This window comes from Limulus polyphemus, unplaced genomic scaffold, assembly GCF_000517525.1.
Source record: "Limulus polyphemus unplaced genomic scaffold, Limulus_polyphemus-2.1.2 Scaffold170, whole genome shotgun sequence".
Classification (NCBI taxonomy): Eukaryota; Metazoa; Arthropoda; class Merostomata; order Xiphosura; family Limulidae; genus Limulus; species Limulus polyphemus.
In genome coordinates this window covers 923,230-939,038 of record NW_013665780.1, presented here as the reverse complement: position 1 = coordinate 939,038, position 15,809 = coordinate 923,230, and the positions used below count along the sequence as shown (strand labels likewise).

The 15,809-nt window shown below is 32.3% G+C and overlaps 1 protein-coding gene across 2 annotated transcripts in view; it reads left to right on the top strand.

The window, feature by feature from the left end:
* LOC106477889 (DENN domain-containing protein 1A-like) overlaps positions 1-13,557 on the top strand; it is a 36,925-nt gene extending 23,368 nt beyond the window's left edge. For both annotated transcript variants that reach the window (XM_013938412.2, XM_022381513.1), the window contains exons 15-21: positions 3,146-3,283; positions 4,066-4,104; positions 5,878-5,943; positions 6,217-6,318; positions 7,299-7,378; positions 10,677-10,893; positions 11,130-13,557. In XM_013938412.2, the coding sequence (XP_013793866.1) occupies positions 3,146-3,283; positions 4,066-4,104; positions 5,878-5,943; positions 6,217-6,318; positions 7,299-7,378; positions 10,677-10,893; positions 11,130-11,963 (1,476 nt within the window). In that variant the 3' untranslated portion in view covers positions 11,964-13,557. The remainder of the gene's footprint in view (positions 1-3,145; positions 3,284-4,065; positions 4,105-5,877; positions 5,944-6,216; positions 6,319-7,298; positions 7,379-10,676; positions 10,894-11,129) is intronic.
* The last annotated feature ends 2,252 nt before the right edge of the window (positions 13,558-15,809 follow it).

Sequence of the window (15,809 nt, the reverse complement as noted above, 5' to 3'; positions counted from 1 at the left end):
CAAATGTACAACGTTTCGACAAGGTTTTGTCATCATCAATGATGATGACAAAACCTTGTCGAAACGTTGTACATTTGCTGTCATGTTAAAGTTTTTCTTCATTACCCATTTAAGCCGTCTCCAGCCATTATTAGTCTCAAAGTGGGTTCCTCGTCATCGAATTTGAATTCATGTTGGGGTATGTTTTTAATATGATGGTGCTAGTAGATAGGAATGAGATTTTCTATCCCATATCTTGGATATTAGTTAATTAGGGCTGAGAAGTGATCACTTAATGAGTCAACATTGGTCTGCTACTGGTGGCATCATATCTAATGCATATCTGTTATAGTTCATTTGCAACACAATTACAAAATGGTGACTGTAAAATTTGAATTTAAAAGTGAAATTTAGAATTTAAATTGTAAAAAGTAGGCTCAAATCATTATCTTAAAAAAAATGTTTTAGAGGAAAGAAAATTGTTATTTAACACTGCCAAAAAATCCAAAATAATGATAGAGTTGGAAGTTCATTTAAATTGTTTGCACAAAGGCTATATGCTCACAATTGTCTCTGATAGATCTGAGAATAAGCAGGTAATTCAACAACACCTTGTGTGATGTAAAAATGGGATTTGATTGTCGTTATTATAGTGCAAACACAACCCTGAGGTACAGGGTGCATATTTGCAGAAATGGGACACAAGTTATGGATTCTCAAATTCACTATCCAGGCACAATAGCCACATCTAATCCCTCTTTGTGTTGTTTCACGTGTTTTGTGATCAAAAGTTGAAAAGTTATAGGATGACATAAGTATCTGTGTAGATTTGTGTTATTGTACTAGTAATGTTTTTTATTATCGTGGTTGTCATTCTCTTTTCATTTTTTGTTATCTTGAATATGGAAGGGTTCTTGAGTGTACCCTTCCTTACAAAGGAGGTTATGGCTCCTGAACTGGAGAAGTTCTTGATTTAGATTATCATAATTTGATAAAAACAGCAGGTGTGGGAATTCTACATCTTAGGAATTTTAGGGGAATCTAAGAAATATAAGAGGAATGTTTCATATATTACTATACATATAAACCATATTAAACCATCTTTTTGCTTCTTTTTTTAGTGTGCCACAAGGTTTTTAAAAACATCATTTCTGTTCATTTTCATTCATTGACCTCTTTTTATACTCATATTATCTTTGATTGTGTGGCTGTATGATGGACATTTTGTCTTGTCAGTTTTCTTGAAACACAGATGTCATGGCTCTCTGTGAAAAATAAATGGTTGGCTGTGGTGTGAAGAAAGATATTCCTTAAATAGACTGTATGAACAGTGGGTATGGAAAACTTGCATATTTGGACAATGTTTTTGTATTGTTTGTAACTGCTATCTGAATGACAGAAGCAAAGGCCCTTTGTAATCACCATAAAAAAAGCAAATGGTATGTGAAATTATTCTCAGTACAGCTAAGTAACGAAACCCTTCAAACTACAGTGTTTATAAGTACAGTCAAGAGAATTTGTCTAAGAAAAAAACAAAGCAAGAAAAGAAACTTCAGACGATCCCTTCAAGAGAAAGATTCCAAGCAACCAGAAAATTCATGAAAGTCAGCCAAAATCCATAAAAAAAACAAGGCTTTTGTGCTGAATCCAGGAATGTGCAAGAGAAAAAGATTTCCTAAGAAAAATCTACTGTCAATTTGTCGGCTACCAGTGTAAGAAGTGCAAGTGAAAAATATGGGATAAAAAAGTACTGACTAAGGAGGGTTACCTTCACCAAGTATTGAGGAGTTACCAGTCAGTTCAGTGAAGTCCAAGAAACCAAGGATAACGTCAGTTATGGACTGGATTAAAACTGCCATGTTTGAACATAAGAAATATTACAAATTCAGCCCACAACTTTCATTTGTTTGTTAATTCCAGAATCTCATTAAGCTGTTTCTTGATGAAACACAAAGACAGCTTCAACAGCATGGTTGGACAGTTTTGTTCCAGACATCCATATCTCTTTATTTAAAGAAAATCCTTTTATTATTGGTCGTAAATGTATCTTTACCTAATTTTCAAATGGCTTCAATTGGCACTTTTTGTTTTAAGATAAGGGGGAGCAAGAGGTTCTTATTCATAGCGTGTTTTTTTGTTTGGGGAATTTTTGAAACTTACTTTTGCATTTTCTTTGCAATTATTGTGCATATATGCATATTTGTTTTGTACTTGCAGTGGAACTGTTAAGATAAAGAACAGCTAGGAATGTTTTACTCACTCAGCTCGGCAGCTTAATTTTTCAGTCTCGGCTATTTTACTGTACTCCCACCCCTGATAAAATAAGATGCAAATTTTAGTTTTTATTATGATTTTTCTTAAGTATTTTATAACTGTTTTACTTTTAGTAGATAATTTACGAAGCACTTGTTATTTGGAAACAAGTATTTGTAAGATACCTTTATTATCACAATTGATCAAACATAGTACTTGTGCGAGTTAGAGCCGGGTGATTAGTGGAATTTGATAATCAATTAATTGTCAAGCTCATTAATCAATTCCATTTGGCCCGGCATGGCCAGGTGGTTAGAGAGCTCGACTCGCAATCTGTGGGTCGCGGGTTCAAATCCCCGTCCCACCAAACATGCTCGCTCTTTCAGCCGTGAGGGCGTTATAATGTGACGGTCAATCCCACTATTCATTGGTAAAAGAGTAGCCCAAGAGTTGACGGTGGGTGGTGATGACTAGCTGCCTTCCCTCTAGTCTTACACTGCTAAATTAGGTACGGCTAGCGCAGATAGCCCTCGTGTAGCTTTGCACGAAATCCATAACAAACAAACAATTTCATTCACCTGATCGATTATTCTCAGGAGACTTGGTTAGTTAGGATAATTGGAAACACTAATTTCGATTAGTTGATAATTTGTATGACTCACAACATTAATCAATTCAGCTGAACAACATTTAATTCATCATAAATAATGGTGAGAAATAATAATGGCAATATTTCAGTTACTTTGATAGTTTGAAGAATCTAAAACGGTAATAAAAGGAAACACTAATTTTGATTAATCAATTATTTTATGTAATACTAATTGATGTTATCAATTAACTAAATTAATCGCCCATCTCTAGTCTGAGCTCTTGAGTTTGATGTGCTCCTCAAATATTTTGTCTCATTATCTAGTTTATTGAAGGGCGTCTTGAATTACTGAATTCTGGTAAAGGCTTTCATGATGAGTTTGAGTTTGAAGTCAACAATTATGAAGATAAAAATGCCAGTGGACTAACAACTCAATACAAAGAATGGTTATTTACTATGAAGGTTAGTGTAATGTGTGTTCATAGCTGTAGTCTTGATGATTATTTCCTAATGTATTTTATTCTCAAATACTCAATACAGAGAATGGTTATTTACTATGATGGTTAATGTAATGTGTGTTCATAGCTGTAGAGTCTTGATGGTTATTTCCTAATGTATTTTATTCTCAAATTGCTGTTTATTGTCATTTTATCAACTTTAGGTTGCATGTGCCCAGTATAGGTTTCGTTTAAGAAGAGTACATTAGCTTTTTAACAACATTTTCATGAGACTGTTGTCAACAAGGCTGACTTAGTTAAAAATTATATACATATATTAATTTATAAATAGCTAATATAAAATTTCACCAAAGTTGCTGTCCTGAAAAAATTGTGCTTTGAGAGCTGCAGCATTATGCCCATTTGTTCATTTAATGTATGAAAATTATATCAACCAGAAGTAAATATTAGTTAATTGTAAAATTAGTTAAATATATAAATTACAAATTTCTTTAGAAAAATATACAGTTTAATTGAAATATATATGGTAAAAGTAAATAGAAAAAATGTTTTTTTTTAGTACTGAACTTCTTGGACAGTTTGTTGTTCAACTAACCACTCAAAGTTTTTTGGTTATTCATTCAAAAACTAATGTTAGTAGAAATAATTTGAACAAGAGTTCATTGATTACTTTTTTATTTTTGTATATTAATATCTGTTTAAGAAATGACAAAAGTTGTTGCTTTTCATGTAATTTATTTCTATATTTGAAGTCCATAATCTCATCTTAATTGTTTCGTTTTTCAGAAGGGTAGTGGTGCATTCTTCAAAAGTGTTAAAAGTAAGGTAAGCCATTAAAAAACTGACGGTCTATCAAAAAAGTCGCATATTTCTTAAGAAGATCTACTTTAAAGGTTTCCTTTGTTCTTTTAAAAGTTTTTAACAGATCGATCTTAAATCGAGATTGGTACTCATATAATTGATATGTATAGTTTCTTAAAATAGCTATGTAAATGGATTTTTCAAATGCTTTAAAGTTTGAAGGAATTTATCCTACAACAGGTAACAGACTTTTCAGTGTTTTCATAGCATATTGATCTATATCAATTAATTAAATTTTGTGATGAAGGAGATTGTTAAGGTACATAAATACTAATATTACTAAATAAATTTTTAATGTAATGCTAACAATTAAAGTTTTAACACATGTATAAACTTTTGTCCATTAGAAATGCTCTCCAAATTCCTAAAGTTCTTGATGTTTAAAAATGAGCTTGTTCATGTTTGTCTGTTAACCCTTAACAGGGTGATATCTTTCATCTAAGGACATTTATGCAACAATACATATGGTAACTCTTGAGATATCCTCATGAAATCTGGTAATATTTTGTTAAAGATGATAAGTATCTGGTACACAAAAATGACATTATTTTAATTACATCTTTCTAATTAAAATGTAGTTATTTGAACTCAAACTCAAGGTGATTTTCATATTTCATTTGCATGACCTCTAGAACCTCCTAAATGAATATTAAAAGATTTAAGGTAAATTAGCATCTTCCTCATTTTCTCTACCATATCACTAACTCTAGCTGTTATTGACAATGTACAGTGCAATGAAATGATTAAAATTAGGAAGTAAATATTTTAATTTTTTGTAAAATATCCTTAAAGATCTTCTAGTTATATTCATAATTTCAGATCTTTTTATCCTTTACCGTTTGTTATTCATATTGACACAAGTCAATGGTGCCCTCTGTCAGAGATATGCAACTCTATGGTGAAATTTTCTTGCACCTCATAATATCATAAGACTTGTGAACTGAAGCAAAGTATGATGTATATGTAAAAAAATTTTTAAACCTTTCAATTATACATTTTAAAACATAAATAATACATAATTAACTAAAGTATAAAAGTAAGACCTAAATACAATTTAACTGTATCTCTAACTATGACATACGTAGGTAAGAAAAAATCGTAAGTGCTATTGTCGATCAAGCGGCCAACAATACTACAGGCAGTTACATATATACCCCATGAGGGAAAACTGCATGCCAATTTCAAAATAACTGTTGTTGGATTATAATGTAAAATGAGTTCTTGCTAAGGACTGTATAAATGTGTATGTAACTTCTACATGTAGGCTCTAAAGCTCAAACATTCATCCAGAGAACTTTAAAATGTGTGTGTCCATAGGCTAAGTAAACATCTTATTGTCTAGATGTACATCTATACAAATGGCATTATATTATTGAAGTTACAGAGTGCCAAAGTGAAGAATTTGCATAGTATTACAATTATCAAAAAAGTTGACCGTCATGCTGGCTTTTAGGTTTAGGCTGTGGGGTTCAAGACAATAAACTTTATTATACAGGCTATTTCATCTAGAAAATAAATGAATTAAAACCTTTTAAATATGGAAAGTTTTGTTTTAATTAATGGCTAATTTATTTCACTGTTCTGTGCTTTATACTAAATTTGTCCATTTCAGAGGATTATAAAATAAAACCATGATATCATGGCCCAAATCGGTTTTCAATAAGAGTTTAACATTTCGACTTTTGTGGTTATGTAACTAAATCAATAAAATTCTTTTTTTTCTTTTTTTTTGGGTAGTTCAAGGATAGAAGTAAGCAAGTCTACAAGGATTTCAGAGTGAAAGCTCATGAAAAACATCACAAGGTATTCTAAATAACTTTATTTTTTTTCAACTAGTTTCCTGACCTGATATAGTGTTTTTAGGAGTAATTTGCATATGTTATGTGTAAAATTGTTAATGACTTTCTTGATATCTTGTCAGCTACAACAATGAACATTATGATGTAAACATGATGTTTGTGTTGTTTAGTGCTTGGGTTATATGATGTGAGATGATATCTTTAAATATGTATTGTTTGAGATTACATCTGATTCTAATAAAGTTATTAAAACTAATCTTTTTCAACAATTTTACAGGATAGCATAAAGAAAAAAAACCAAGATGATACGCAGCCAAAAAGTGCTCCTTCAAGCCCAACACTTCATCGAAATCGTCACACTGTACATGCAACTAGTAAGGTATAGATGTTTTAATTTGTCACTAATCAGTAGTTAGACTAGAATATAATGAACAGTAATATAAATATTTAGTTTATATGTAAACCATAAAATACTGAAGCTGCAAGATGTTTCCATTAAAATATTCTGCTCGTAAAACAAAAAAAAATCCTACTTTGGGAATATTTATGAATAGGACGTAAATTGAATGAAAATTTAATTCGTGTTAGGCGTCCAAAATAATATATTTTTTACTATACATCTTATTTTATTCTATGGCTAACCTTCTGTAAAGCGTACTTAATAAGCTACATTAAGCTTTGTCTCCGAACAGTGGCATCAGATTCCTGTTTGACAGGAATTCTGCAGATAGACAATGAAAGTTGCTTTTTTTTTTGTCCATACTTGTAGCAATTAAAATATACAAGTGAGTCTTTTTTTTTTAACCTTTTCTGACTTATATATGATTGGTTGACTTTAAGCTTATGTGTTTTTTTTTTCTGTTTGGTTTAAACCCTTTGCACTTCTTATCCTTACCTTGCTTATTTAGGTTTTTCTCAATTTGTTTGTAATGAAAATTTTTATTTTTTTAAATTTTGGGAGAGATGTAAGAACTGTCATTGAAATGTTTATTTTAATCCCGTTTCACAAGTGAGAATTCTTTTTCCCATCTTCGTCAATCCCTCTCCGTAAATGTCTTTTTCTAAACCTGGTTCAAGTACTTCAGGTTTTAATGTATATTTTGTTATGCTGAGTGAAATATTAGTAAACTGAAATATGTAAAAAAACGTTGATGAAATCCCCAGAAAATTGACTTCAGTGCCTGAGAGCTTAATGATATTGGAAAAAATGTAGGCGTAGCCATCATAAGTGATGTAAACTATAAATATGCAAAAAATAAAACTTTAGCTGTGTTTCAAGAGAGAAAAATATTTATTTTAGCTACTACTGAAAAATTAAGTATATTGAGAATTGAGAGGTTTTTTCTAATTTATTTTCAGATAAAGTATACCAGTAATACCAGGTTTTCCTCAACCAGGTCTGTTAAAGAACTTAAGGCAGAAAATTCTAGTACATCCAGGTAGATCCTTTATATATATTACTTGTAACTGTTGTGTAGTGGTAAAGATTAATTGTAGTGCAAAACATCACATACAGTATTCGTTGTTGGTACTTTCTCTCCCATCTGTTAGTTGTAGTTAATTAATGTATTCTAATTTTATTATTATACTCATTATTTAATCAAGAACAGTTTTACTAAATTGTATCAGTTCGTCATAACGAACATTTTGAAATTTATCATTCAAGAGTTTTAAGTATTTTGTTGCTGTGATAATTAGCGTATCTTTATATAACCATTCACTCTCTCGTGTAACAATATTGAAAATTGTCCAATGCAGTATGTTACATGAAAAAAAAAAGATACAGTCAGAGGACTAGTTTTTATTCCACCATTTTGAAGTCAAGTTGGAATAAAGCTGTTTTTATCCCACTACTAATTTTTTTTTTTTAGTTAAGTTCTTTCATCACTGTTGTAGGAATTGAATATTTAATGAAAATTCTAAAATTTGATGAAAATAAGTTACTTCTAACCTTTTGAAACAACATGCTTGTATTTTACACAACAAACCAGATCAAAATATGTTTATTTCTGACTGGGAACCACCTTTTTGCCTTTCTACCTGGCTGTTAGTCTGTGGTTTGTTGATCTCTACTATTACTGGTTATTGAGCATCCTTATCCATTGCATTTTGCTTTTCTTGGTACCACCAGGTGTTTCTTTCCCCGTTCTCTCCACTCAGTTCCACTCCTTTGTTCTTCTTCAACCTCCTTGCTTGACTCCCATACCTGACTGGGTCTGTACTGCAAGTTTTACATGCTCTCATGCATACCCTGTTTGACCTTTTTTTTTACGTAACATTTTTTTCCTTCAAACTTGTTTCCTCCGCCTCCTCACCTGCAATTGCTGTCATTTGTCTATGCTATTGATGCTTCTCCCACCCCCCTTCTACACCATCTTATATACTTCTCTCCCCAAACCAATCTTTCCTTCGTGAGACTTCTACTGCTTAGAAATGTAATTGTGCACTCTGTCCTATCTACCTTCCTTCTAGCTGTTACCTATTTCTTTTTAGAACCCATATTGGCTCCTGTGTCCTGTTTGGTGTTGCTTCTCATGGACTTCTCTCTCTTTTGGAGTCCCTGCCATTGACTATCCCTACCGTAGGACCCATCTTCTTTTTGTAGACCTCCCTCTTTCTACCCTCGTATATGTCAGTTGACTCCTCTGGTTGGTGTATTTGTCTCTGGATGTGGATGCTTCCAAGTTATTTAACATTTTTTTGCATTTGATTTGTCACCTGATTCATTCTCTTGCTTCCCATTTTTTGCTAGCCTTTGGATGACATCCTCCAAGCAGACATGTGGATGACTCCCCACATATTTGTCTCTCATTATTTACATCATTTAGCTGTTTCATCTCTTGCTGGATTTCGACTTTCACCAGGTTCCATTCTTCAACCGACCCTCTGTCTTTGAGAAGAGTTTGAACATTTATTTTTCAGCTCCCCTTACATTTATTAGGATCCCACCAGGTAGCTAGTGTTGCCTTTGAGGGTATACTTATTTCCCAAAATTTGCATTGAGCCAGGATAACAGAAAGTGTTAAAAAACATCCACCCTGGCTCTGCCAGCTCTCACTGCAAGATCAATTGAGATATCTTTGTGATATACATACTTACTCAATTTTCTGATCTAAACCCAACTGATTTCTTGAACTATTATAGAAAAAGTCAGCACCAGAGAAGTGTTCTGCTCAGTTTAGCTGGCTTTTAAAAATAGGGTTTTGCACTGCCTCCAGAAAAATAACTTTCTGGCTGGTGGTCTGATGGGGATCTTGGCACTTCTTAGGGTCTCTCTAACATGAATTTTTCCTCTCTTTTCTTGAAAGGATAAGTGAGACCCTAGCAACTTACCAGTTTCTAGGTGCTGGGGTGGTGGACCAAAGAGAATCCTCACCAGTTGGACTTTGCACAATATGGTGAGAAGTGGGGTGGTAGTGACACTGTCGGCGTAATAAAGGTCACCCCTCAAACAAAATTGTACCACAAAACTAATGTGCCCTCCTCCCACATCCAGAGCCTGTTTATTAGAGTCGAGGTGTGCACATATGGTACAATATGATTGAGTCCCAACCACACTACACATGTTGGCTCATTGACCACTTGTCTGTGCAAGTGCTCGGACTGTCATGTTCTCATTCCACCTGTCCTTGTGATACTTAGGACTCCTTTACACCCCGGGCAGAGAGTATAACTTGAGACAAGATGAGATCTTCCATGGGTGTGCCCCTGTGGATCCTCTGCCATCGAGTATTACACTCCATGGGCTTCTTTTTGGGTGTTTTCTGAAGGGACCTTGTCTAGGTTTTGAAAAATTTGCACCAACACCTCAACCACTTCAACATAGGGTTCTAACATTTCACTGTGTAGAGGTGAGTTATGTTTCAGAAGTTTAACATTTTTCTAATCTGAAAATAAATTAGGATAAATACAGACATTCCCTCCTGTCCTCCCCACTTCCAGTGCACTTTTGTTTTCTTGCCTTATCAAAGAATGAAGTTATCACAAGCGCATAGGGGGAGTTATTGCAAATGGAGGTTGTGTTGTCCTCCTATTGGTGAAAGACTTTTTGTCGCATGATTACATCATGATGTGCCAGCACACAGTTCATGTTAAACATGTGATTTTAGGTAGGAGTTACCTCAAAGCTAGTGGCATGCAAATCTTATAGGCAGACGTGTAAGGAAGATAGCATTTCTGTGAGTGGAGGTATTTATCAGAAATACATATCAGATTAAGAAAATGTTAACTTTCGGTTGTTTTGAGTTGGTAAGTCTAATTTTAACAACTTCATTTTCCAGAATTTTTCATTCAAGAGGCTAGCTTGGTATTTTCTGTTGTTGTACTGTTTTTTTTTTTCAATCTATGGTTGAAAATACCAGCTGAATATTAGGTTGAAGAAGAAAAAATGCATTGTATAAAAGATGGATTACCCTTGCAGATTCAACTCATAAGCTTCAGTGCTATACCATCATTTTTGATGGTTCACTGAGGATCAGTAACAAGAATAATAGAGGAATTTCATAGAATATTTGCTTAGTGCAACATATATATACAAATATATGTATATTCAAATTAATATACTTAATTGCAATAGTGCTCTTTTCTTACGGTCAAATTGCTATAAGGATATATTTATTTATAGATCATTTTAATTCTATTATTTCAATTTTTACAACTTTATGAAGTTATCTAGATATTTTTAAGTTTTTGCACAAAGTGCTAATAAATAGCTCATATTCAAAATATTTTTGATAGGTTACAGCAAATGAAACTGTTAGATGTTAATGAATACATGGAAGGGACAGAAAATTCTATGTCGGATAATGACACTAGTCCTTCTCCAAGTCTACAAAGAATAAACTTAGACCTCATGGGGGACCTTCAAGATCTGATCTTCAGTCGACAAACCCATGGATCTCTGGAGAGTATTGCAGCTTCCTCAGCAACAAGTGACTCCACCTCTGTTGACCTGGTAATCTTTCTTGGTGTTTGCTTAAGTCAATATGATGTCGGGGTAAAGTCGATCACCATATTATTTTTGGAAATATGATTGTTACTTACTAACGAGTTTCATAAAGTACATTATATTGCTGTTAGCTTAATTAAATTTATCTTGAAAACATTTTTTTCTTGTTTTATTTAAACACAAAATATAAATTAATTGCTTCGTGTGATTTAACTTTCTTTTTTATTACTCTATTTCTGTAGGTTCAACCATCAAGTAGCATGGAGAAATTTTATATTGATTTTCTTTCCAGCCAGGATGATCTCACCCATGATAACAGACCAATTCCTCCACCCAGATCTAAGCGTAGGAATCAATTAAGTTTGGCAGCAATGCACCAGTCTTCCAAAAGCCAGCCATTTTTAGATAAAGTAAAAAGTAAAAGCACTTCTATTATTCAGCTACAGCCTCTTATTTCTGATAAAAAAGTTGATCAAATAAATCCCCACAAATTAGCTTCAGGATCCACAAAGTCATTAGTAGTTTCTGATAAGTCCACTGCCAACTCTCAGGATCTCTCTGATGCTCTGATAAAGGAGAAACTAAACCGTCCAACAACTTGTCCTGTAAGGCAACAAACTAATCCTGTATACTTCACACCACCTGTAACAGTTAAAAGGTTGGAAAATGGTACAACTACACAACATTTCAACCAATCAAAGGACTTACAGGGTTCTTCGTACATTAGTGGAGAGAGTAGTGGCACTACCCCTTCTCCCCTTTTCTCTCCAACACCTGCCAATGATCTCGAATTGCTCAAAAAATATGGTCTGAATTTTTCATCATTGCCTTTAAAATCTCCAGGAGCCTCCGTGCGTCCTTTGTCTTCTTGTACTCTCTCTCCATCTTCTAAGTCAACTACGTGGTTTATGTCAGATACTTCCTTACCTCCAAAGTCGTCAAAGCTTCATTTGTCGTCGTCATCATCATCACAGTCACATTCTCTTGCTGATCTTGCTATTCAAAGTAGTTCTGATAAATCCCTAAAGGAATCTGAAAGTAAAGAAAAACACAGGAAGAAATTGAATATTCCTTAAGTTTTGTTTTATAATACAGTTATGGATCATTACTATGTAGATAGTAAATTTTAAAATTGGTTATTTGTGTAGACATCACTTCTTTTTTTTTTTAAGTCTAAGTCATCAATGGTGTTGAACATCATTCTGAAACAGCTACTTTGAAGGACAATTAATTGTGTAGGAATTTCTGGATGGGTAGCTGGATTTTTAATAACTATCCTATACGTGCTTCCAAAAGACACTATGTTCTGTACAGTAAAATTCAAGGGTAGTGATGTTGTTTGCTTAAGGTATAATGACTTAAGTAGTACTATCTAAGTGTCCAGAAAACTAACACTTGTACAGCAAAACTAGAATGTAATGGTAGTGTTTACTTTATACATATGGGCTCAGATAGTATGATATAAGTTTCCAGGAAACCTACTCTTACAACAATAAAACTAAAAGGAAATAATAGTGTTTGTTTCAGATATAAGAACTTAGATTGTATGAACTAAGTTTACAGAAAACCTACTCTTACAACGGTAAAACTAAAAGGTAATAATAGTGTTTGCTTCAGATATAAGGTCTTAGAAATTTCCAGAAAATCAATGTGTAGTATAGGTAGAATATAAGGACTTAGTTAATAAAGGTTCCAGAAATCCTACACTTGTGTAGTAGAAGTGAATATCTCGTATTCTTTCAGAAAGATTAGTAGTTTCTCAAGGATTTGACCAGTTTAGTTTTATTACTCAAAAAAATTCCAGAAAATGCTGGTGTTATCATGCTTTGTAATGTTGTAGTTATTTGGAGAATGTGAAATAGTTGTGATTGATGTTTTGAAGTCGATTGTGACTGTTTCTGTAACAACTATCCAGTAAAACTTTTAAATAATGCATGAGTTAATATAAAGTACAGTAGAACAGTTAGTATCTTCCTTTTATGTATGTTACTGTAAATAAATGCTTCTAGATCAGTATTATGTATACAGTTGCTGGAATGATGTTTAAAAATTTAGATTCAAAGTAAAATTTTTGACTTTGATATGTCTCTTATAAGCTAGGCCATAGTTTCTAGTATAGCAGTTTTTGAAATAGCTTAAGGTTATCTTTAGGATAATATTTATTAACATTGATCACTGTAATAAAATCCAATGTTGGTGGGCATTTTGTTTTAGTTACCACATTTAAAATATTTCTATTTGTAATAAATCAGACTTCATAATATTTATTCTAGAATACTTCATTAGCATTCATCTTCATGTTGACGCATTACACAGGTTCTTGTTTTCTAAAAAAATGACGAAGTTCCCCTTAAATAAACCTTCCAGTTAAAGTAGTAATCACATTGTTTGGTATATGTAACACTATCAGTGCAATTTTTTTCAAGTAAAATTGATTGGTTTTTCTACAGTGGTTACCTTTTCAACTAGCACAAAAAACTTTTTAACAACAATTTCGTAAAACAATATTTTATAATTCTGAAATTACTTTGCCTTTCAAAACATTAAGTTCTTTTTTTTTAACTGACAACAAATTTGACCAGTAAAAAAATAGTAAAACCCCATCTGTAAAATTCAATCTAGATCACAAGAAAGCTTAGTAACATTATCAATAGTACCAAAATTAGAAAATCTTAAAAAAACAAAATGGTAGATAATATTCCTGCCCCCTCCTTTTTTTTCCCCCGGTGGCTCAATAGTAAATTGAGGGCTTATGAGGCTGAAAGTCAGGTTTCATTACTCATGGTGGGCAGAGCACAGATAGCCCATTGTATAGATGTGTGCTTAACAATAAACAGGCAACTTTGTATTCTTTAAATAGATTTTATTGTACTTAGTATTGCTTCTAAATGAGAAGCCCCCAGTGGCACAACTGTAGATCTGAAGGCTTACAAAGCTAAAAACCAGGTTTTGATATCTATTGTGGACATAGCCCATTGTATAGCTCTGTGCTTAACAATAAACAAACATTGCTTATGAAATATTTCTGTAATTTTTGAAATGCCTGTAAATATTATTAAACTTATTCCAACAAGTGTTCTCGATCCTTACATCATTTGAAAAGCCCATCAACTGATAGGTACTAGCATTGCTCTTTATGCTTATCCAGAACATAATATCATTGATACTCTTTTTAAAGTTGTGGGTGTTGGTTTTGTTTTTTGAAATAATGTAAGAACAGGTGTTGAATGCATAATTTTTCATTAATAGCAGGTGAAAAATTAAAATCTTCTCCTTTTCCGAGAGTTTTACCAGTTGTTGATTGATAAAGCTGAAGTAGCTTTTAAGCATCCATAAAGTGTGGTTTGTAAATAAATGGCATACAGCTTGCTTCAGTTGTAACATGTTAATGCTTGTTATTTTGCTGTTGCCTTTAGATCAATATTACGATTATAGCATTTTACACAGAATTATTTTTAATAAATTGGACTTTTTAATACGCAGCTTCTTCAAGTTTATATGAAAGTATGTTTATACGTTAAGTTATGAGCTTAGAGTTCGGTATGGTGTGAAAAGATACTTTGTGACTGATGTATGAATCGGTACTTTTGTTCTTCCTTGTTGTAGTGAAATTGAAAGTATATATCCATAGTTGTCTTCTTATATTTGTACTTGTTTTTGGATATGTGCACGTTGTATTCAAGAAAGTACATTATGTATATAGGCTTTTGTTATTGGAGATGAATGTGAGTGATAATACTTAACCAGTATTAGAAAAGATTGTAATGAAATGACCTGTAAAATAACAAAATATTAACTTCTTATTCAATGTCATAAATTCAGTTTCAATGAGTGTTCCAACAAAAATATGATTTAGAAAGTTTTTAGTTACAAAATTGCCACAAAACTTGGTTTCTAACAGAATTTTACCATAAACTATCTAAATTTCACTGTTAGAAACATTGATAATAGATATCATGATGGTGAACTGATACTTAATAAGCTAAGCAAACATATTCCAAATAACCATAATTAAAAGTCATTATTTAATTTCTGTAGTGAATATTGGTGTATAGAAGACATTTTAATACTAGAAATAAACGATCCTTTAACACCAAATTTATTATCTTTCTTTAATTGGAGCATTCCACTAACACACAAACAGTAGTTAGTGGAATGCTTCTGAAGAAGCTGTAAAGTGAAATGTTTGATGTCTAATTAAAGAAAGATGAGTTTGAGGTTATAGGCTGTTTATTCCTTGTATTATAATTAAAAGTGTTAGTGGACAAGTTAACTTTTTAAGCAGATTTATTATGATTTTTTTTTTTTTATGAAAGTGTTTATCAGAATTAAGAGAGAAAAAAGTAAAAATTAAATAATAATATTCTAACACAAGAAGGCTTTGAAATTAATGGAAATTGTGTATAAAGGTTGTTAACTCCATACCAGTGTTGAATGTTTGGTTTGCTGTTTGTTACAGTGCTATTATTGTATTACCTTGTTGATTTGGTTTTAAGTATTGTTTTAATAAAAATTACATATGCAAACAAATTCAAAACTTCTAATTCCCAGCATCCTCTAATTCTCATAATTAACACTTTTTATTCAACTTTTAATCTTTATAGTTCTGTGTCACCATTGCTATTGTTAAATGTATTTTTAAGTTGGATTACGCCGATGTTCTTATACAGTTTTTGATTTCAGACAAACTCCTGGATTTTTTAGTAAGAATATGCTAATATAAGAGCCTAAAGCATGTTTGAAATAAAGAAATATATAACTGAAGATGCCTGATTATTTTCCATGCTCTAGACTAGAGTATATTGTAGTATCAAGTTCATATATGAGTCTCTGTTTTTCTTTTGCAAGGATAAGATTTTTTAAGTTAATGGATGAAAATATGTTATGTGATAAAAATTATTTAAGAGCGGTCTTAACTGGAC